Consider the following 24,207-nt stretch of genomic DNA (forward strand, 5'->3'; position numbering starts at 1 on the left):
ACAAAAGGCACACAGTAGTGGAAGTAAATGCAAGTTAATATATCTTCAATTGCTTTGGGAATACAGAGGTATAGCTAACATAGTAATTTGGGATTGGTACTGATGGTGAATGAGTGGGGGAAGAGAATTAGGGAAGACTTCCTCGAAGAGAAGACCCTTGAGCTAAATCTTTAAAAACAGGTCCAGTGGAAATGGTTTACTCTTATAATTAAGGAGAAAAATATAACATATTTATGAGATTGCTTACCTAGTACCTAACTTGCTTTTTACCCGAGAATTGCTTCATATCTCTCTGCTCCCCGATGCAACATTCCACATAGTGACTGTAGCAGCTAATGGTTCTTTTATTTTTCCATAATCCTAGCTAAAAATTGGTTACTAAGTTTTCCTACCACAAGGGAAAATTGAGTCAGTAGTGAAAAAAAAAAGAATGGTCCCTTTCCTTCCACCATTAAGATTCTAATATTTAAAGCTGAAATCACTTATACTACTCAGTAATACTGTATAAAAATAGCATCAAGATTTAAATATTTTTCTCCATTAGTTTTTTCCTTCAAACTACAAATAAGCTCTTCACAATTAAGTCAAAATCCTTAGTGATGTTTGTAAACTGTACTTAGTTACTTAGCTATGAGCAAAAGTAGTTATATCTCAATCTAGCTAATATTTGTGATGCTTAGCAGGTCCTTCATGATCAAAATGGGGTACAAAACAAGACCAAATAAAAATAATAATAAAATATCTATTTGAAGAATTAGGAGGAATTTCAAATACATTTTCTGCTTCTAGTGTGAATAAGTTTTTTTCTTTTTAAAGCAAATTTTATGCGTCTGGCTATCAAAGTAAATTCAGCCTGTTAAATGAGTAAGCATTCCTAAAAATGATTAGCCTCATCCCTGGACATACCTATAAAGCATGCAGTAAGCAAGAACCAAAATGAGTTTTCTGATAACATTTCTTTATTGTACATAAATTGCTAAAACATTCCTGTACATAACCTGCAATTGTTTCTTCTAAAGAATTTATATTCACAATGATTTATACACACACGGCCATATTTAACTATTTTTAATGTAAGATATTAGTCTACATACTGCAGATCTTTATTTTTTATTAAACTAGGACTAAACTATGATTTCAAAATTATGATTTAAGCCAGAGTTGAGACAGAAAAATATATTGTATTATACTGTTCCCTATGATCACGCACCAATGACCCAGAATGTACCTGCAAATTCTACATTTAAATGTGGTTTGTATCTAAGTGGGGGCTTGTCCAACATGTCATACTTTTATATTTCCAGTATGTGTGTTTGCTGTTTGGCTCCACCAGTCTTATTAAGGAAAACATTCATCAATTTTGAGCAACAGTGTGCTAACAAATGCTTAATGAGAAGTAAGCATTTAGAGATTAGTGGCTCAAGTATTAACAAAAGCAGGAAGTTACATTGGGGTAATCCTGTCATCTCTATTGCAGTCTTTACTTGCATTTTACCATTTCCTGTATCGCTGTCCTATTCCAGGGTCCCATCCAATATCCAAAACAGGATCCAAAAAAAATTTTTTTTAAGACTTTATTTATTTTTAGAGAGAGGGCAAGGGAAAGGAGGGAGGGAGAGGAACATCAGTGTGTGGTTGCCTCTCGAGTGTCCCCTACTGGGGGACCCAGTCAGGCGTGTGCCATGACTGGTAACAAACCAGTGACCCTTTGGTTCACAGGGTGGCACTCAATCCACTGAGCCACACCAGCCAGGGGTGTTTAGGCTCTTCTAATCTGTGACAGTATCTCTGCTTTTCTTGTGTTTCAGTACCCAGATTTAAGAGTCAGTTATTTTGTAGAATGCCCCTCAATTTGGGTTTCACTGATGTTTTTTAATCATGATATTGAGGTTATGTATTTTTGGGAAAGAATGTAACATTGTGCTTGCCTTTGCCAGTGCATAGATAGGGAGATGATGATGTTCATGTGCATTATTACTGGTGATATTAATATTGATCAGCCAGTTATGGTGGCATCTGTATAGTTCTTTATCATGAATTTACTATTTCCCTTTGTAATTAATAAAATTCTTTGAAGAGCTAAAAAAATAGAGATTAGTGGCTGGGAGTAAAGAAAAATAAATGGATTGAGCATAAAAGGTATGTAAGGATACAGGCTCACTCAGTCTGTACTCAGATACAATAATCTCAGCTTGTAATTAGGTATATATTATTGGCAGACTACTTGTCAACTGTTCCTGCTGAGCTGTAACTACTGAAAGGTGTCAGATACAAACACAGCTCACCTGATAGTGAAAACTGAACAGGAATACAATTATTTGAAAAGTGTGTGATCCAAACTTGGTTCTACTAAAATTATACCATAAAACTGATGTATTATAAAGACTTACTGAGAAAGGGTTATTAGTAAAAATAGCTTTTATATACACTTGGTTTACAGTTTAGATACATTTGATTTCAGTCAAAGGGTAGAACCTGTCAACTGACTTTTAATTACAAAAGAGTATATATGATAAAGATTGTTTATTATAAAACAACCCTTGTTATTCAACCTTTGAAGTTTTGTGTCTCAGGAAATAATAATTTTTGGTTAAGTAGTGTAGAGACCATGGAAGACCACAGAATAATACTTTAAAGGATGACTCATACATAATCCTTCAGCAATTTATTCCATCTAAAAACAAAGAAACAAAAAAAGGAGGGCAGGGAAGGGTCTCCCAAACTAGGTAAATCCTATGTCAACTTGTTTAGATTTCATTTACAGGCAAAAAGACTAACTTATATGTATGGAAATATTCTAAACAATTGAACTATATTATTGGCATACATAAACCCAGAAAATGAAAAACATGGAAGACTTGAAAATTTCAGGTTCACAATGAAGAAATCAAGCATTAAATTATGGTTGGACACTAACATTTTTAAAAGCTTGTTTGCTTGTTTTTTTTAGAACTATAAAACTGTACTCAGTGTTAGAAATAAACTTTTATTATCTAATGATGACAAGATACAATTACTGTCTGAAAGCTTACAAACCTTAACACCTCAAATGTATGTTAACACCTCAGCATGTACAAGTGAAAGAATATTAAAGGGAAACACAACCGAGACACTACCACTTTTTCATCACCCCAAACACAGAGATCTTACTAGTTCAGTTTTATTGGGATAACAATGATCTTTTCAGACTACTTTACAATTTAAAAGAAATCCAAGAGCTTTAATAAAAAGATTTAAAAATTAAGGAAGTTTATTAATTATATTGAGAAATATTTTAATTTCATTGTGTTTTTTCAATAAATAAGGCTGTTGAACTAATGATTTAGTATAGATTAAGAATGTCTTATCTGGAAACATTACACTGGGCATCCCTTATGAGAATGTCATCTGGGATAATGGGAGCACTAGGTAATGCTTACACATCTATACCCGTTTCTGTACAGTGGCACATCTGGCTGTATGGCTTTTAGGGCACAATCCTACCATGTTAGGTTCTTTATCTGTGTACTTAACAAGAACCATTCCCATGTAAAATGTGTATATAGGTCATATGCATGCATTCTTACTGAGAACCTGAACATTGCAAAACAGTTGGGAAAGAAAGTGGTGTGTAGTTATTAAACTGGATATAGCTTAGTTGTAATGTTTAGTTCATAAATGGTTCTATTTTCTACTGTAAAGACTTGAGACACTCGAAAAATAGAAACAATACGTGGTTTATTTTTGTAAGTAGTTAGGATATTTTAAGTAATTGGCCAATAAGAGTAAAAGAAAGAATGCTTACTATTAATTTTAACAGGTCAAAACAGCAGATTTTATTGAATAGTTAGAACTACCTAATCTTGGCTATTTTCATGTGTTAAAGGTGAGGTTAGGGGCCTGGAACTACTAGTAATATATGTAAATTAAGAGACCATATTCTTTGTTAACCAGATAAAAAGTTGTAATTTATTATCTACAATTTTGTGCCAGGTAACGAGTGTTTTCTTTTCATCCCAAATTTCACTATAAAACTGGGTTCTTATTATAAACAAATAAAAGCATCTAATTATTCTTTGACTTCATGTAACTATAATTTAGAAAGATTGGGGAGCTTTAGGATCCAAGCATGCTGTGGTAATTTGGCTCCCTTTCTGCTGGACAACCTCAGCAGACCCGGGGTCCTGGTATGCAACTGTAGTTTGCCTTCCTACCTGCTTCGATCTAATGCATCAAGCAAGAAGTCACTTTGAGTTTCTAAAACTACATAATGTAAAAGCCGAAGACTTCTTTATATTTAAGCTGATTAAGCAATTTAGTGTTTTTCCTTATCTCAACCAAAACATCTAATGAAAGAGAGATACTAGAAAACAACACCTTTTTAGTTTCAAATTGTGCTTCTTCCTGACAGCATCCTCTACAGTCAGGATCCAGCTGGAGCAGGTTGAACTGTCCAAGAAGATCACAGGAGCTGCAGAGTAAGTTGCTGGAGAAGCCTAACTCTCTGCAAGCCTCCGACGAAAACTCTGCCCCGAAGGCAGACACCTGAATAAAAAAAATAGAAATAAAACTTAATTTCATATTTACATCATAAAGCTTCCCAAAATGGAGAGACCAGGGTTGTCAAAATCTAACACAATGGAGATAAGTTATTCTATAACCTTATATGAGTCTTTGGTTCTCCCACCCCACCTATTTTTTTCTTAATAATGCTTCATCTTTCAGCTTAGCTAAAATATGGATTAAAAAGATATATTATTTTTTTAGATATGTATGTTACATATAGTATCTTTTATTAAACAGTCAATAGTTTTCAAAAAGGACATTTCCTTAAGAGAAAAACAAATTTCCATTACATTTAAAAAACTTACCTTCTTTACATGGGTCTATGGAGTAACCCAGACTCAGGTCTTTACCGCACCCCAGACTTACCTTTATTCACAGGTAGCAGGGGAAAAATGGGGAAGAAAATGGTGTGGGGGAAGGACAGGAGAACGTCAGAAATAAAACTTTGGGGTTTAGGTACCAGCCCCATTACTTACAAGATGTGTGACAATGGGCAAGATAACCTCCCTAAGCATTAATTTTCACGCTAATAAAGCACAGAGCAATACTTCCTACATAAAACAGACTGCAGGAAACATTAAGTGAAATGACTTATGTAATTAATGGAAGTGACCGGCAAAAGCAAGCTTTCAAAAATATTAGTCCTCTTCCCTCACCCATTCTACTTTCATGTCCGAGTCAATGTGGCATAGCTTCAACTGTCTGAGCTCAATCCCTCTACCTGTGCTATGAATTCTAGCTTCTACCATCTTCACAGGGACTTACTTTCAATGTATTTTTCAGTGTACTTTTTAGTGTATTCAAACCTGAGATTCTAATTGTTCTCCCCACATTCCACCATTTCTAAATTGTTACTCTAATCTGGTTTCTGATCCCACCACTCAACTAAACTTGCCAAAAATCACTAAATGCAAAGGCATTCAAAGCTGTTCTCCTCTAGCCTCCCCTTCCACAGGCTTGTCCTCCTTCCCATTCCTCTTCTGTGCATTTATTAAATGTTATCATTTACCATTTCTAGTTTTGGTTCTTTCTCTGCTTTACATACTTTCATAGACAAATGCATCTTCCATGGCTTCAAACATCGATTTACTGAAAACTCCCAAGTCTTTTTCTTGAATGTCAAGCTTCCAAAGCCAACAGCCTACCTGATGTCTCATTTAGATGTTGTGTAAGGCATTGCAAATTCAAATCTCCAACGGTGAAACTTATCTTTTCCCCTTAAATCTATTCCTTCCCAATGTATTCAGTGTCTTTGTATGTGTTCTTAATAATGTGTCATCATTCAGCTTAGCTAAATGTGGATTATTTTCCCTGACCACAATGTTGCCTAGGTCATTCTAGGCTGTATACTTCTCGCCATTCTTACAACCAATTAGTTAACAAGTTTTTATAATTGTCTTACAGAGCTCTCAAATCTTTTCCTGACTCAGTGGCTTAAATGGTCACTGACAGTCGCACCTCCAATTTCTTCTCCAATCACATTCTACTTTTTCCCTGAGGAAGAAATTTGTGCATAGCTGTAAAATAGCACCACTCACAACACTGTATTATGTAAACCTAGGATTGCAGACAATCCTAGAATTCCCCAACAATATGTGAACTCCTGAGGACAAGATTTAAGTTGTTTCTCTGTATTTTCAGCACTGTGCTAGTTCTCATGTGTGTTGAACGAAGGAACTGGTGAAAACCACAACTTCATGTAGGGGGGATCTCAGATTGTATGATTATAGCTGGCTGATCTTCTAGACCAAAGGTCTGCAAATTTTATATAATGGGCTAGACAATAATTGAGTAAGACTTTGGTGGCTACACAGTTTCTGTTGTAACCACTCAACTCAGCTACTGCAGCACAAAAGCAGCCATAGACAATAATAAATGAATGGATGTCTGTGTTTCAATAAAACTTTATTTACAAAAACAGGGCTGGCTAGATTTGGCCTACCATTGGTAGTGTGTCAGCCTTCTAGACTAACCAGGCAGATTCAAACCCAATGGCATTTTCCAAAGTAAAAAAAAGTTCAAGTATTGCTAGCATAATCCTCCAAAATACCGATCATCTCATTGGTTTTATAACATCCTAATTTGATACATTATACATCTTTCACCTATCTCAGTAATAATGTGGAATGTATATAAATCTTTGAAATAGATCAAGTATCCCAGTCTAGTGGGAGAGACCTAAGATACTTGCTACTATACTAGTACTTTAATTTCTCCATTATTAAAGTGATCTGCTTGATCTATTTCACAGAATAATTTGTAGTTTCCAAAGATAGCTGTACCAATATACCATCAGGTCTTCCAGAAAAAGGTCCAACCATTTAATATAATGAGAACAGTTTGCACAACATCAGTGTAACCTGGTACCCAAGGAGAGTGGACAGAAATACACATACGTGAACAATGACGACTTCACTGTACTAGTCAGTGGGGGCAGTAGATGCTGTTGAGTGAGCATGTGTGCCTTGTAGCTGTTGCATTCAAAATGGCCAAGCAAGCAGAGCAACTAATCTGCATCAAATTTGCATTAAGTTTGAATATTCCTCCACTCAGAAGGATGCAGCTATGGGCAACTGGTGATTGGCAGCTTTACCATAACAATGCACAGTTTTGGGGGAAACATCAAATCACCCAGGTGACTCAGCCCCTCTATAGCCCAGATTTGGTGCTGTGACTTGTGGCTTTTTCCTAAAACTAAAATCACTTTTGAAAGGAAGAGATTTCAGGCCCTCGATGAGATTCAGGAAAATATGATGTGCACCTGATGGTGATGGGGAAAACTGCGTGAGGTCCCAAGGTGCCTACTTTGAAGGGGACTGAGGCATCATTGTTCTATATACAATGTTCCTGGTATTTTCTTCAATAAATACCTTCTGGACAGACCTATACATGTCCTCCCGTATGTTCTTACAATGTGACTGGGAGTCCTCCACTGAGAGGTGGGTACCTATGTTCCCTCTCCTTGAATCTAGGCAGTGGCTTGTGACTGTTCTGACCAATAGAGTGTAAAGGAAGGAATACTACGTGATTTTGGAGGGGAAGTCATTAAAAAGAAAACAGCCTTTGTCTCTGTCTGTCTCAGGAGATTCAACTTTGGAAATTAGCCACCACGTTATAAGGAAGCCTAGATTAGAGAGCCAAAGTGAGGAGGCCCATGTAGAAAGCATATGAGGCCCTCAGCTGACAACAGCAAGCATCACTATTAGACATATGAATGAAGAGCCTTCACATTTAAGGCCCTAGTATTTGAGCTGAGGTGAGAGACACCATGAACACACAAGCCATTCTGATGTGCCAGCTGAGCTGCTGATCCAGAATCTGACAGCAAAATAAACAACTGTTTATACTATTAAATTTTAGGATGATTTATCTTGCAGCCATGATAACTAAAACAGGCAATAAAAGTAAAATCACTTTGAAACTATGAATTGCTTAACAAATATAAGAAATTCATGCCAAAGCATGTTAAAAAAAAAAAGAACTCCATGGAAAATCATGTGATCATCATACTTGATTTTATTCTGGCATTTATTGAACACCCACTGACAGGTGGTTTGAATACACAAAACATGTATCGAAGTCTGATGACATCTTGATTTAAATGCCAGCATAGAGCAACCTTACTTTGGAGTTTCTGAGTAGGAATTATCACTACTTATCTCATAGAGTTTTGAAGACTAAAGGGCAAAAATACAGAAAGCATCTACTATCCTACTCAATACACAGTGGCTACTTAATAAATGTTAGCATTATTCCCACCTTCCAGTGTGGAAGTACACTTAAAAACTACAAGAACTACCTATGTTTTAATCATTGTTTATACATGGCATATGAGTGAAGTATTTTTTTCTAGTTCTTCTGTCATTGGTTTGACAGACTAAAGCTTTGAACCTAAGAACATTAGAAAATATTTTTAAGTACTTCAGAGATAAACATTAAGTGCTAAATAACGCAGGAGTCAAATTTATAAATTATGCCTGCCCATCCTTTTATTACCAAAAAAGTATCTGAAGAGCATAGAGCATTTAAATAGGCACATTAAGGTCAAATATTAAATTTAAAAATAAGTAGCCACACTTGTAAAAAAGACATAGTTCTAAGGACAGGGTAGGGTAACCCTGATTGGGCTAACCATTTAACAGCTTAATTTTCCCCAATTCAAAGCAGGATCCACAAGCTAAGAGACTCCATTCTCTCCTCCATGCATTGTTCATTGATTTCTTTTTCCCGGATGTTACTGAGTTTCTTGTAGATGAGGGGTTTTACCAGGGAAACTGGATTAACTATATGGTAATATATTTTCAGGCAAAAGTCTGATAAGGTTATACATTTTATTATACTTATACACACCTATGGTTAGTTATCTCTTAATTGTTCTTTACTCTCAGGAAACTGATAGGTTTCTCATGAAATTTTGAAAAGATTTCAAATTTGAGACAAAAGTAAATACGAGGGGGGGACCCCAAGAACTGGAATTATCTTCTGGAGAATGGGCCCCTTTAGTACTGGCTTCCCTGGCTAGATGAATGTTCTAGGAACACATCTGTATCAGTGTACCAGCTGACATTGTGAGACTGTTCAGTCCACTTCATGATGGGTGACTTACAAGCGTACCTGCCCACAGCTCGCTGAGTGTCCAGCAGTTTTTGACCAAAAACAGCATGACCCCAGTGCCCCACCCTCCCTATTCACCTGATCTCATCCTGAGCAACCTATTTTTGTTTCCCGGGATGAAAAAAGTCCTCAAAGGGAAACATTTTGCCAATGTGGAAGAGGTGAAACAAAAAACAGCAGAAGCACTCAAAGTCATCAAAATTGATGAGTTCAAAAACTGTTCTGAGCAGTGGAAAAAAATCTCAATTGGTGTATCGCATCAAATGGAGAGTACTCTGAAGGTGATTGAAGTTTAAATATGTAAGAATAAATATACAATTTTTTAATAAATAAATTCTGGTTGTTTTGGATCTCTCCTTGTAGATGGATTTATAGATGAACTCCATAAAAATGAATACAAGAAACATGGCAATTACATCAAGTTCTTACACCACATAACTTGCTAAGCACTTTACATCATGCTATTATTCAATCTTAACTACCCTATGAAGAAGATGTTATCCCCATTTTATAGAGAAGTAAAAAGTGGCTTAGGACAGTTAAAGCAATTGGTCTAAGACAACACAGCAAACAGTGGGCTGCAGCATCAGGAATCTGATCCTGGCCTGACTGCAAAACACTTAACCACTGTTACTAACTCCCATATTTCACAGATTCCATGACTCACCATCACTGCACGTACCACTGAGAATAACAACAAAAACATTGACAATTATAATTGTGCCACCCACTGAAATAAGACTGATCCAGATGTTAACTTATGGAGAAAAGAGGATAGGAGTTGTATCAGAATCAATGATACGTAGTATCATCTATACTGTTGCCAGTGCAGTGCCTTTCTGAATGAAAAAAAACTATGTATGAGCTCAGTGAAGAATTGAATACCACTTAATTCTGGGGCACTCTAGAAAATGGCTCCCTTAGGCCATACTAAAATATTACTTTTTTTTTAAAAGATTTTATTTATTTATTTTTAGAGAGGGAAGGGAGGGAGATAGATAGAGAGAGAGAGAGAGAGAGAGAGAGGGAGAGACATCAATGTGTGGTTGCTGGGGGGTCATGGCCTGCAACCCAGGCACGTACCCTGACTGGGAATCCAGCCTGTGACACTTTGGTTCACAGCCCGCGCTCAATCTACTGAGCTACGCCAGCCAGGGCTTAAATATTACTTTTCTAATGCTTAATCATACTCAGAATGTATTTTCAGATTACATCACTTTACATCCTCCCAGCTATCACCTCACTGGATGCTGATAGCTAAGCATTGCTATTAATTTTAAATTAGACCTATTCAGAGGCACCATGATAAAGACTCAACTTGTCCAGTCTAAGGATTCAGATGTGAATTAAAGTAGGACCTAAGTTCTCTATTCATACCAGTAGTTCAACCTCAAGGAGCCATGAAATTCTTCTCTTATTTTCTTTTTATTCAATGTCAGGTTCCAGAGATTTGGTTTATTTTTATTACTGTCAACTACTTATTCCACTTGGTCCTTTTCATCCCCTTGGGCTGACTGTGAAATGAAATTTTCTAACTTTCAAAGTGTTTTTCCAACAACCCTCCACACACACTTCCCTTTTCAAGTTTTTATTGTCTTTTTTTCTTAAAAACACTAGTCATTACAGAAGAGACAGGAATAAACCTTAGGAAAGTCAAAACAGTTCAATAAGGGTGAATTGCTCAGGAATCCCTTTCTATTTCCAGAGTCATTTTGTATTTGTAGGAGGCGGTGGGATTCATTATCACTCTACACTCAATGCTCTACACCAACTACAAATACCTTGATGATGTTAATAGCAAGGAACAAACACAAGTGATCTACAAGGCTATTTACACTTCCAAGGGACTTAAATGAATACCAGAAAGACACAATATGAAATATATAAAAGAAAAATGGTCCCTGTATTCCCTACGGCTACATTCTAGTTAGCACGGGGGCAGGAAGAGTGGAGGAATATAGACACACACACACAGATCTTGTATAGTTCAGTTAAGATTGGGGTTTGGTGTAATAAAGCATAAAATACAATGACAATACAGCATAAAGTAGGATGATAGCGTACTATATATCTACTTTTCAAATCTGGAAATGGGACATAAGTCCTGTGTTTTATTTAAACACCTTATTTTAACCTGGTCAGGAAGAACACGATATATGAGTTATACTAAATAAGGAACCACAGTTCTCCACCTCTATATTTTCACTCTTCCAGTAGAGATAAACACTAGGAATTAAGCCTAGATAGACCAGTATCAGGTCAACAGGCCCTGTTAAGGAACATGAAGGAGAACACACTTCATCTTAAAAGCAACAGAGAGCCACTGAAGAGTTTTAATAACGACGGATTAAAGCTTCAGAAAGTTGACTGGATGCATCATAGAGATTAGATTAGAAAGGGAGAAAAAGAGATGGGGAGACTAGTTAAGAAAGCTCGTGTGGTAATTCCAGGCAAGCAAAGATAGTGGCTTGAAATTAGGTATTACCTAAGTGGAGAAAGAATTAAGTAGATTGGCTTGGAGATTTTTAAGGGTTTGCTGACCAACTGGATTCAGGGAGTGAGAGAAAAAAGATTTAAAAATGAGTAATTTTTAGTTTAGGCAACTGTGAAGCTGGCAGAGTCAACCATTTAGATTCTGGGAATTCAAAGGGTAAACCAAGAATCTATTTCTAAGGAGGGAGATGTTGACCTGAATAAGTGGATGGACTTGGGACATGTTTAGTTAAGTAAAACCAGTTATGACTTGGTAATTGCCTGGATGTGAGGTTTATAGGGAAATAAAGGAGACAAAGATTTCTGGCTTAAATCTGTGGATTGTCACTGTGGTAGACTGTATAATGGCCATAAATTCCTTTTAACCTGGTATTTATACTTCTTTGCAATGTGACTATGTCACTCCTCCCATGCAGGCAGTCTATCCCCGCAAACTGCTCTGCCTGCCCCCCCCCCCCCCCCCCAATCTAGACTGCTCTTGGGATTTGCTTTGATAAATATTGTAAAGTGGAAGTGATACATGTGATTTCTAAGGCTGGGCTTTAGGGGGCATTGCAGCTTCTGCTCTTTAGCACTGCCGCCCTGAGACTGCCATGAAAAGAAGTTGGTCTGGCCTACTGGAGAATGAGAGGTACACGGAGAACCAAGCATGTCACCTTCGCTGACAGTAAGCACCAACTAAAAATGAAGCCATCTTGGACCTTTCAGTCCAGCCGACCTACTAGCACAACACAGCTGCATAAATGAGGCCAAAAGAAAGCAATAAAGGAATTGCTCATCAGACCCACAGAATCATGAGAGATCATTATTTTAAGCCATTAAGTTTTGGGGTGGTTATAAAGTCATCGATACTGAAACAGTCAGAGACAAGAAAATCAGAAGGCAACTTGAAATGTTATTCCTTTTTATCTTTGCACGGTGGTGAACTCAAATCACCAAATATTTGCTGAAAGAAAGAAAAGAAAAGAAAAGAAAAGAAAAGAGAAAGAAAATACATTTTGAGCAGAAAGTTTAGAGAGGGTCCTTCCAATAATTTCTAAGGCACCAAACACCTGAATAATGAAGTACTGTAACACTAACTAGAGAAGAATCCACCTCTGTGTATGGTTGCAAAAGCAACTGGGCAGGATTTTCAAAGTCCTTGATAAAAGAAGAGCAAAAGTGTTTAAAGAGGCCTTTGGTGTAGGCCTTAACTCCATCAAACCTTGGATAAATCGGTTATACCAGATCTCCTAGGACAGGGGTGACAAACTCATTTTCACCGGGGCCACATGAGCCTCGTGGCTGTCTTCAAAGGGCCGAATGTAATTTCAACTCCTTAACGTTTAAGGAGTAGTTACATTTATACAGCCCTAAAATGACTTTGGCCCTTTGAAGGCAGCCGTGAGGCTAGTGTGGCCCTGGTGAAAATGAGTTTGTCACCCTGGCCCAGGAGAAAACTTTTCACCAGGCTGTATAAGATTATTTGAAAAATTAAGCTGATAAAATAAACGTGTGATCGCAGCAGAGTGCCTATTAAAAAAGTTTTATTCACATTAGCAAAACATGGATTGCAAACTTTTTAGGAGAAATTAACCAGTATTAATTTGCTCATGTGTGAATAGGAAAATAAGTCAAAATTAACCGTTCCCCATTCAAAGATTAAGAAAGCATCTGCTCTTTTATTGGAAAAAAAGAGGAACACTGTAAAAAAAAAAAGAAACTTGGTAACACTGTCCGATTTTAAACAAGATGAAGACTATCATTTTAGAAAATCAATTTAAAAAATAAGATATGCTTTAGTATTGAGCAGCTACTTTTACTGCAACAACGTTGTTTAAAAACAAAACAAGTAACACTGAAGTGCACCCAGGTATGTGAATGCTAGAGAACGGTGGCAAAGGGCTAACAACTAATTAAACAACACTAATATGTACCCGACAGAGAAAGAAGTACATAGGAAGTGTAGCCTGAACCAAAGACTTGAGGGCTTTCCCCTAGGATTTGGGAAACTTGACGCAGAGAACGGTTTTATTTAGGCCATTAAAAAGCAACTTTCACTCCTACCCAAGATTTATTGCCTTTCCTCACCGCCCTCTCTCCGCTCCACGGTGCACCGTGTGATTTACAGATTTTTAGCTGGAGAGTTGCAAGAGACGATAAGTACTCAAGATATCTGAAGCCAGGAGAAAGAACCGTTAGAAACCCAGAGCGGGGAAGGATAAGCATCACAGGAAGAAGTATGCCACGTCGCATTCCGGCCGCAGCAGTGGCTAAGGAAACCCAGTCCTTCCACCCTTTTCAAGTGTGGTTCCCAAGTGAGTCCGAATGATCCGTTTTCCTCAGCACTATCCCTCCCACTTGCTCTGGGGCTACCGCGGAGGTGATCTACACTCACCGCTTGAAGAACAGTTGCCAACAGCAACCGCAGCCCTAATGCTGGCCCATGCCATCCGCCCGGCCCTGCTGCCATCGCTACCATCTTCCGCAGGTCTCCGAGTGCTCGTAGGACCCCTCAGATAGGGGAGTCCACTCCAGAGCCTGATCTAAAACAGGCTGTTAAAGAGCGGTTGCCATCAAATCTGTTAGTCTGCAGCGAGTGATTACCCAAGGGCATAGGGAAGTTAAAGGTGATCAAATATCTTTATATTTGATATAAATATAAAGTCGTGGGTCCTTTCGATAACCCATGTCAGGCACTTTCCTAAACTCCCCAATTACTTTTCTGGGCTTCTTCCTTTCATTGACGACATTTCGTTAGGCAGACAAGAAGCTCCGCCTTAGTCAGTTTTGGCCAGCCTTTCTCCAAATTTACCCAATCGAAAGCCGCTTTGGTTCGTGCCGCCAGCCAAAGAAACCAACCGCAACACGAACCGAGAACGAAGCCCTGGAATTCTTCGGTCCAATAAGCACAACCGAACGGGAGCAGAGGGTGGAGCCTCTGGTTGCCGAGCAGCGTACGTGGATGCGTGCGCGTGGTGGCGGCGGGGGGATGGGCGGGGGGATGGGCGGGGGGCGGGGCTGGGGGCGGCGCAGCCGCAGCGCTGGACTGGCGGAGGAGCGCGCGGCCGCGAGCACGGGAGGGAGGGAAGGAAGGAAGGGAGCCAGGCAGGCAGGCTGGCGGGCGCGGGGGTCGGTGACTGAGGCAATAGAAGGAGGCGAGATCCCGGCAGCTGTGGCACTGTGTTGCAGCGCGGGCTTTTGGAGGGATCGGCTGTTGAGTCGTCCGAGAAGAAGCGGGCACCGGCGGTGTTTGCTGGCGCCTGGGGGCGGGGGATTGGGGAGGTAGGAAGGGGGGTCGCTGCGGTGGTTTTCTCGCTGTCTCGCTCTCCTTGCCTTTCTGCCTTCTTGGTGGGCTCCTCCCGGCGTCTCCCTAGCCCCCGGGGTCCCGCTCCCCGCCCCCCGCGGTATGTCTTGATCCGGAGCAGCGGGTTTCATGGGGCTCCTCAGGATTATGATGCCGCCCAAGTTGCAGCTGCTGGCGGTGGTGGCCTTCGCGGTGGCGATGCTCTTCTTGGAGAACCAAATCCAGAAACTGGAGGAGTCCCGATCGAAGCTAGGTGAGGAGCAGAACCACTCCGGGCTGCGTGAGTGGTGTGGAAGGGGCCGGGCCGGGGAGGCGTTGCAACCCGAGCGAGTGGTGTTCGTCTGACCTGGGGTCTGGCTTGGAGGCAGGAGACTGAAAGAGATTGTAGGGAGAACTGGGACTAGGGATATCGAGAGCACAAGCTCCAAGAACGGTGTGAATTAAACTTGAATGGTGTGCTGGGTTCGCGAGGTCACGGGACAGAGCTTGCAAGGCTGGGCTTTCTGGAGCCAAAAGGTTACCCCGAGGTAGGCATTCCATGGGGAGAGAGCAAGGGAATACCGAACTCTGTGGGGAACGGGTACTGCTGGAGGAGACAGAAACGCTCAGCCTGTGTGTTCTTTCAGAAGTCGTCCAGAAAACCCCGGCACTGTCAGGCGAGGGGTATTCTAATTTGAGATATGGGCACCTGGCTACGGAATCTTTTGGGGATGGGAAGGTTCACCAAGGGATTGATGCGCAGAAATGGAGGGAGGACCTAGGAATGACGGTGAGTAAAAGAAATACTGCTGTGAGTCGCACTCTTGTGCTGGGTTCAGCAAGGGATCACAACTACTAACAGAAGAAATAGGAATAGGCTGCCCAGTTAGGACAGGAAAGCATATTAAACGCTTCAACAAGGTACTGAAACGAGGCACTCAGGCTTTTAAATTGATTGTTAGTGGCGCTAAAGTGATTAATATTTTGGGCTTAAATAGGGATACATGTATTTGTACTTTGCTTCGCAGCCTGTTGATGTGAATTTAGAAGAGGAGGGAACGCTTAAGGGGAATTATTGAGATTTAAGTTTATGAGGGGAAAAGCAGGATTATGCAAAAAGTTAAACCATATGCTTAAGTAAGGAGTTAACAGTAAGTGCTTACTTTAATGGATGAAGAGGTCTGAAGTACAAAAAGTTGGATAATGAAATTGTGAAACACCAGAAAAATACATAGATTATACTTTCATAGTAGTAGGAACTTTGGCATCTGGGAGGAGCTCAGATGGGAAGAGGGTGTTAAAAGAATGTCAGTGATACATTTTGATTTAAAAATGTACTTGGCACTTAAAAATCAGCTCCGCGGGCCATACTTTGAATATGGAAAAGTAATGTGAAGTGTTTTTATGCATATATTTTCACCTCAGCATCGTTTTAAGTACTTTTTGAGAAGCAAGCAATAGAATACCGGCAGCAGTATAATTTACACTAAGAAGTAACAGCTAGATGATGTGGGTGATGATTAATATTTAATACAAATATATCAGAAAATAATTGTGATATTACCAATGGTAGCTGATAACTTGTTGTCTTGGCAGACTTTGCAAAAAGCCTTGGAGATATTTTAAAGAGCAGTCTTATCAAAGAGCATCAGATCTAATTGAAGTGCACCAAAGTTGAACATGAGCTAAGGATAATTCCAGTCCCCAACTCTAGAGTAAAACTTACCCAGTGCAGTTTTGAAGAGATATCAAATTTATTTACTATGATTTTATTAATGAGTCCTATATGATGAAAAGATACTCACTTTAAATATTGAAGGTTGGTCAATACACTCTTTAAAAATTTATTGATTTTAGAGAGAGGAAGGAAAAGAGAAAAAGACATCAATTTGTTGTAACACGCACTCATGCATTCACTGGTTGGTTATTGTACGTGGGATAGAACTGTAACCTGAGCGTGTTGGGACGGTGTGCTAACCAAATGAGCTACTCTGGCCAGCTCTTTGGATCCATTTTGCAGCACCCAGGGTCATATTCTGAACTGGTTAATAATTCAACTTAACAGAAAAAAAAAAGACTCTTTGAGAAATTTGAGTTATGTTGAAATTAAAATTTGTACTTTGTTGTATTGTTATGTGGGTTTCTTTGACATATTACAGTGGTTGGGAAACTTCAATTTTTGACTCCCTTTCCTTGATCCCAAGTAGTGGGTGTCATGGGGCTTCGTAACACCTGAAAGCAGTTTTCACAGGCACAACCTGACTGATTTTAAAAAGAGAGTTATCTGAAGATGTAGAAAGCCACTAGAAAATAACATGGGTTTGTGTGTGTGTGCGATTTTTTTTTTACAAGAAAGAAACCTTTATATTCCATCAGAAATAATAAGTATAGATCAAACTCAATCTCAAAAATGAGCCAAGAAAAGGAGCCTCAAATACAAAACACGTAAATGAACCAATACTCTGGAGATGCAAAAATATGGCAAATACAATATATTACTTTATATCAGCAATCTTTTGGTTTAAAAAAGTCTTATAAGAGGCAGTACTAAAACTTATGTTGCCAGTTAGTAATCTTCCTTAGGAAAGGAAGGCAGAAGAAGGCATAGTTTGACAACCAGACTCTGTACTTGTACTAGGCACTTTCATAGGAATATTCTTATTTAATCTTCCAAGAACCCTATAGAAAGCCATTTTTACAGATGCAAGAACAAGCTCAAAGATTATATAATTTGACCACATAGCTGATAAGTGTCAGAAGCAGTGTTGGAACCCAGGTATGACTGACTTCAAATCCAGTGTTCTTTTAGTTATACCAGGCTGCTTGGGACTTTATACTAACATTACACTAAGATTTAGCAGTTCCAATAGAGTTTTTAAACTGTAATACCATGCTAATTACATTTATTGCAAAGAATGAATATCATTCTGAGAAAATTCAATTTCTGACACAAAGGAATTGGTTTAGTGTAATGGCTGGCCCTTGTTTATATCTGTATAACGAACATAATTATATTACCCAATGAAGCAACTGAAATAGCTTATTTCTGCTATAGGAAAGAAAAATCTGTGGTTTTCTCTGAGTGTAAAATCACGATATTAAAAAGCATTTTTATTTTGGCACTGGAAAAACTATGAAACATTTTTACTCTTAAAAGTAGTTTTTATTGTTTATCTTTCCTATTGTAGAAGATTCCAAAGGATTGTATTGTCTGATAATGCCTTGTATACCTTAAGAGTATTTTGATGGTGAAATCCTTAATAGAGCAATAGATATGTTCAAACTTAGGTGCATTCATTGGCTCCTTGGTAAATTAAGTATATAAACAGGAATTCCTTAAAAACCCCATATCACATAACATAGTTTTTAAAAAATGTATATGAGATTATGGTATACATGTTACTTTGTATTTTGCTCCCCCCCCCCCACCCATTTAATACCATAGACATCTTTCCAGGCCCATACATACAAATTTGATTAACTCTGATAGCTTTTGGTTTAAAGCTATTTTGTATAATTTTGCATAGTTTGCATGAATCGTAAATTTTTAAGCCATTATGCCAATTATGAACATGCAGTCTCTCCCCCTCCCCCTTCTTTTGCTTTATCATTTCTTTTCTTGGTATTACAAACAATGTTTTAAGAAATACCCTTATATGCCCATTTTACTCTTTGTACATTGGTATCATTTTCACTCGGATAAATTCTGCTATCTATGGAATTGCTGGGACAAAGGATATATGTGTTTTATAATTTAAGAGATTTAAAAAATGTGTTACTTTCCAAAAAATTTACCTTCCAAAAAATTTGTTTTCCAAAAAGTTAACAGTAATCTACACTGCCAGCACACACTCACAAACACTGAATGCCAGAAGCATTTAATTTTTGCCAGTCTGAAGCTGTGAAGTAAATGTTGCTGCATTAATTTACATTTCCTCAACTTCTGCTTAGGTGAGCATTGTTTACTTGTTCATTTTCATTTGTCTGTTGGATAGTTTATCTTACCAATTTTTAGGTTTTTGTTTTAAATATTAGAATTAGTAATCCTTTATCTACCATATGTTATACATCTTTTTCTTCAAGTCTCTCATTTACTCTGCAACCTAATGGTGCATTTTGCTTATTACAGAACTTCAAATATTTACACAAATATATCAATTTAGGCAAATAGATTTCTTACACTGTTTAAGAAGACTTCTCTCAGTTGAGATTATGTACCTTTTCTACATTTTGTGATAGCATTTTATAATTTTTATTTTTTATATTTGGCTCATTAAAGCATTCATATGTTTACAGAGATTTATTGTAATATCAGTGAATAGCTACTGATGGTAAATATTTTGTTAATAAATCCATTTTTCTCATTGTATGTTATGGTTCTTTTATTTATATGTTAAGTTTTTGTATGTTCTTGGATCAGTTTTGGGTTGTATTCTTTTCCACTAATCGGAGATTCTTTAAATGTTAGGGACCCATAGGTAGGCTTCCAGGCATCCATAAATTCCCTGAAATTGTATGCATGGCTTTCATCAGATTGCCACAGGAGTATGAGATCCTGTTAATGGTAAGAATCACTGATTTGTAATAGATGGTTCATATTTAATGGAGTGTGGTTCTTTTAATATTATCATATTACAGTATGTACCTTGTGAAATTCATTTAGAATACAAGCATATTACGAAAAATTTTCTTTGCGTGTTACATTAAAACAATTTCATTTTATTAAAATGTATACTTAATTTTCTTAATGAGTTATGGAAGATTACATGGAGTCAAAATGAAAAGATACTTACTTTACTAGTTAGCTGTTTATTCAGAACTGTGTGTGTCAGAATTTGTTGCCTTTTTTTTTTTTCTCAAAGGAGTTCTTTTTGAAGTTAAGTGTATACCTGTTGCTAATGCTGACTATTGGAACAGTGCAATAAAACCTTTGTTAACATAAATGTTAGAATTATGTGCTTGATGATTTTATTTTCTATATGGCCTAAGAATTTGAAATAATATTTATTGTTCATATGTTTAAAGTATCCCCACTTATGTTTATAAATGCTGTGGGGCATAACCTTTTCAATGAGGATAGTATTTCAGAATGGATTATGTAGCCATTTTCTTTTTTTCTTTTTTTTTTAATCATTGTTCAAGTACAGTTTTCTCCCCCCTACTCCCATTCCAGCCCTCCCACCCAACCCTCCCCCCTTCCCCCCATTACCCCCCACCCCTAGTTTTTGTCCATGTGTCCTCCAAATTTGTTCCTGTAATCCCTACCCATTCCCCCCTGAAATTCCCTCTTCTCTCCCCTCTGGCCACTGTCAGACTATCCCCTATTTCAGTGTCTTTGGTTATATTTTGCAAGGTTTTTTTGTTTTGTTTTGTTGTTTAGATTCCTGTTAAAGGTGATATCATGTGGTATTTGTCTTTCACTGCCTGGCTTGTTTCACTTAGCATAATGCTTTCCAGCTCCATCCATGCTGTTGCAAAGGGTATGAGCTCCTTCTTTCTTTCTGCTGCATAGAATTCCATTGTGTAAATGTACCATAGTTTTTTGATCCATTCATTTACTGATGGGCATCTAGGTTGCTTCCAGCACCTAGCTATTGTAAATTGTGCTGCTATGAACATCGGGGTGCAAAGGTTCTTTTGTACTGGTGTTTTAGTGTTCTTAGGATAGAGTCCCAGCAATGGAATTGCTGGGTCAAAAGGCAGATCCATTTTTAGTTTTCTGAGGAAGTTCCAAACTGCTTTCCATAGTGGTTGTACCAGTCTGCAGTCCTACCAACAGTGCACTAGGGACCCCCTTTCTCCACACCCTCTCCAACACTTGTTGTTTGTTGCTTTGTTTATGATGGCCATTCTGACTGGTGTGAAGTGGTATCTCATTATGGTTTTAATCTGCATCTCTCTGATGGCTAGCGATATTGAGCATCGCTTCATGTGTCTTTGGATTTTCTGTATGTCCTCCTTGGAGAAGTGTCTGTTCAAGTCCTTTGCCCATTTTTTAATTGGGTTACTTGTAGAGTCGTGAAAGTTCTTTATATATTTTGGAGATTAAACCCTTGTCTGAGGTATCATTGGCAAATATGTTTTCCCATACAGTTGGTTCTCTTTTTATTTTGATACTGTTTTCCTTAGCTGTGCAAAAGCTTTTAATTTTGATGAGGTCCCATTTGTTTATTCTTTCCTTTATGTCCCTTGCTCTAGGAGACAAGTCAGTGAAAAAGTTTCTGCGTGAAATATCTGAGATTTTCCTACCTACGTTCTCTTCTAGGACTTTAATGGTGTCATGCTTTATATTTAAGTCTTTTATCCACCTTGAATCTATTCTTGTATAAGGTGTAAGTTGGTGTTCGAGTTTCATTTTTTTGCACGTGGCTGTCCAGTTCTCCCAACACCATTTGTTGAAGAGGCTATTTTTATTCCATTTTATGTTGCTGCTTCCTTTGTCAAATATTAATTGACCGTAGAGGCTTGGGTTTATTTCTGGGCTCTCTGTTCTGTTCCATTGGTCTATGTGCCTGTTTTTATGCCAGTACCAGGCTGTTTTGATTACAGTGGCCTTGTAGTATAGTTTAGTGTCAGGTATTGTGATCCCTCCTACTTTACTCTTCTTTCTCAAAATTGCAGCAGCTATTCGGGGTCATTTATGGTTCCATATAAATTGTTGAAGTGTTTGTTCTATGTCTGTGAAATATGCCATTGGTACTTTAATAGGTATTGCATTGAATGTGTAAATTGCTTTTGGTAGTATGGACATTTTAATGATATTAATTCTTCCAATCCATGAACACGGTATATGTTTCCATTTGTTTGTGTCTTCCTTGATTTCTCTCCTCAGTGTTATGTAGTTTTCTGAATACAGGTCTTTTACCTCTTTGGTTAGGTTTATTCCTAGGTATTTTATTTTTCTTTTTGCTATTTCAAATGGAATTTTTTTCTTGATTTCTGCTTCTGCTGTTTCATTGTTGGTGTACAGAAATGCCTTTGATTTCTGGATCCCGCTGTTTTACCAAATTCATTTATTAGGTCAAGCAGTTTTTTGGTGGAGTCTATAGGATTTTCTATGTACACTATCATGTCATCTGCGAACAGTGACAGTTGTATTTCCTCCTTTCTGATTTGGATTCCTTTTATTTCTTTTTCTTGTCTGATTGCTGTGGCTAGAACTTCCAGTACTATATTGAATAGAAGTGGTGAAAGTGGACATCCTTGTCTTGTTCCTGTTCTTAGTGGAAAAGATTTTAATTTTTGCCCATTGAGTATAATGTTGGCTGTAGGTTTCTCATATATGGCCTTTATTATGTTGAGGAATGCTCCCTCTATTCCCACTTTACTGAGTGTTTTTATCATAAATGGGTGCTGTACCTTATCAAATGCTTTTTCTGCATCTATTGATATGATCATGTGGTTTTTGTCTTTGCTTTTGTTTATGTGATGTATTACATTTACTGATTTGCGAATATTGTACCATCCTTGCATCCCTGGAATGAATCCCACTTGGTCATGGTGTATGATCTTCTTAATGTACTGTTGGATGCGGTTTGCCAGTATCTTGTTGAGGATTTTAGCGTCAATGTTCATCAGCGATATTGGCTTGTAGTTTTCTTTCTTTGTTGTGTCTTTATCTGGTTTTGGAATTAAGATGATGTTGGCCTCATAAAAAGAGTTTGGGAGTCTTCCATCTTTTTGGATTTTTTGAAATAGTCTGTGAAGGATAGGTGTTAGTTCTTCCTTAAATGCTTTGTAGAATTCTCCTGTGAAACCATCTGGTCCGGGGCTTTTGTGTGTTGGGAGTTTTTTGATTACTGCTTCAATTTCTTTTGCTGTTATTGGTTTGTTCAGGCTTTCTGCTTCCATTTTGTTGAGTTTTGGGAGGTTATATTTTTCTAGAAATTTGTCCATTTCATCTAGGTTTTCAAATTTCTTGGCATACAGCTCTTTGTAGTAATTTGTTACAATCCTTTGTATTTCTGTGGTATCTGTTGTAATCTCTCCTCTTTCATTTCTGATTGTGTTTATTTGGGTTTTCTCTCTTTTTTTCTTGATGAGCCTGCTTAAAGGCTTGTCGATTTTGTTTATCTTTTCAAAGAACCAACTCTTGGATTCATTGATCTTTGGAATTGTGCTTTTAGTCTCTATGTCATTTAATTCTGCTCTGATCTTGGTTATTTCCTTCCTTCTGCTTGCTCTGGGCTGTCTTTGTTGTTGTTCCTCGAGTTCTTGTAGACGTAGGGTTAGGTTGTTTGAAATGTTTCTAACTTTTTTAGGTGGGCCTGTATTGCTATGATCTTCCCTCTCAGGACTGCCTTGGCTGTGTCCCATAAGTTTTGGGTTGTTGTGAGTTCGTTTTCATTTGTGTCCAAAAACCATTTGATGTCTTCCCTAATATCATTCTTGACCCATTCATTGTTTAATAGCATGCTGTTTAATCTCCATGAATTTGAGTTTTTTGGGTTTTTTTCCTTGGGGTTCGTTTCTGGTTTCAGTCCCTTGTGATCCGAGAAATTGCTTGGTATGATTTCAATTTTTTGTATCCTTGATTTTAAAGTCTATTTTATTGTATATAAGTACTGCTATCCTAGCTTTTCTTTCTTTTTTATGTGCATGAAATATCTTTCTCTATCCCTTTACTTTTTGTCTGTGTGTATATTTCAATCTGAGATGTGTCTCTTGGAGGCAACACATATATGGGTTGTGTTTTCTAATCCATTCAGCTACCCTCTGTCATCTGGTTGGAGCATTTAAGCCATTTACATTTAAGGTGATTATTGATAGATTATGTAGTGCCGTTTTATTGAAAGACTTTTCCTGTTTGTTTTCTTTTCCTTTCTCCTTTTCTTCTTCTTAAAGTGGCCCTTTAACATTTGTTGCAATACTGGTTTGGGGTTAACACACTCCTTTAGCTTTTTCTTGTCTGGGAAACTCCTTATTTCTCCTTTGATTTTAAATGATAACCTTCCTGGGTAAAGCAGCCTTGGTTGTAGGTCCTTGTTTTTCATCACCTTGAATGTTTCACCACTCTCTTCTGGCCTGAAATGTTTCTGTTGAGTAGTCAGATGACAGTGTAATTGGTGCTTCCTTGTAGGTAACTACCTGCTTTTTCTCTTGCAGCTTTTAGGATTCTTTCCTTGTTTTTAAGCCTTGTCATTTTAATTATGATGTGTCTTGGTGTAGGCCTCTTTAGGTCCAGTTTATTTGGGACTCTCTGAGCTTCCTGGACTTGGGTATCTTTTTCCTTCACCAGATTTAGTTAAGTTTTCAGTCATTATTTCTTCAAATAGGTTCTTGATCTGTTG

The 24,207-nt window shown here is 37.9% G+C and overlaps 2 protein-coding genes across 3 annotated transcripts in view; one reads left to right on the forward strand and one right to left on the reverse strand.

The window, feature by feature from the left end:
* SELENOF (selenoprotein F) overlaps window positions 1–14,530 on the reverse strand; it is a 46,386-nt gene extending 31,856 nt beyond the window's left edge. Inside the window, exons 1-2 of the mRNA XM_028513189.2 lie at window positions 14,030–14,530; window positions 4,357–4,524 (exon numbers count right to left, since the gene is read on the reverse strand). Of these exons, the coding sequence (XP_028368990.1) occupies window positions 4,357–4,524; window positions 14,030–14,113 (252 nt within the window). The 5' untranslated portion in view covers window positions 14,114–14,530. The remainder of the gene's footprint in view (window positions 1–4,356; window positions 4,525–14,029) is intronic.
* A 146-nt stretch (window positions 14,531–14,676) lies between these two features.
* The window catches only part of HS2ST1 (heparan sulfate 2-O-sulfotransferase 1), a 169,215-nt gene continuing 159,684 nt past the window's right edge, over window positions 14,677–24,207 (forward strand). The window contains exon 1 of one of the 2 annotated variants that reach the window (XM_028511775.2): window positions 14,677–15,191. In XM_028511775.2, coding sequence (XP_028367576.1) covers window positions 15,068–15,191 — 124 coding nt within the window. In that variant the 5' untranslated portion in view covers window positions 14,677–15,067. The remainder of the gene's footprint in view (window positions 15,192–24,207) is intronic. The other variant, XM_028511774.2, reaches the window with a different exon arrangement.

Source organism: Phyllostomus discolor, chromosome 5 (assembly GCF_004126475.2).
Source record: "Phyllostomus discolor isolate MPI-MPIP mPhyDis1 chromosome 5, mPhyDis1.pri.v3, whole genome shotgun sequence".
NCBI lineage: Eukaryota > Metazoa > Chordata > Mammalia > Chiroptera > Phyllostomidae > Phyllostomus > Phyllostomus discolor.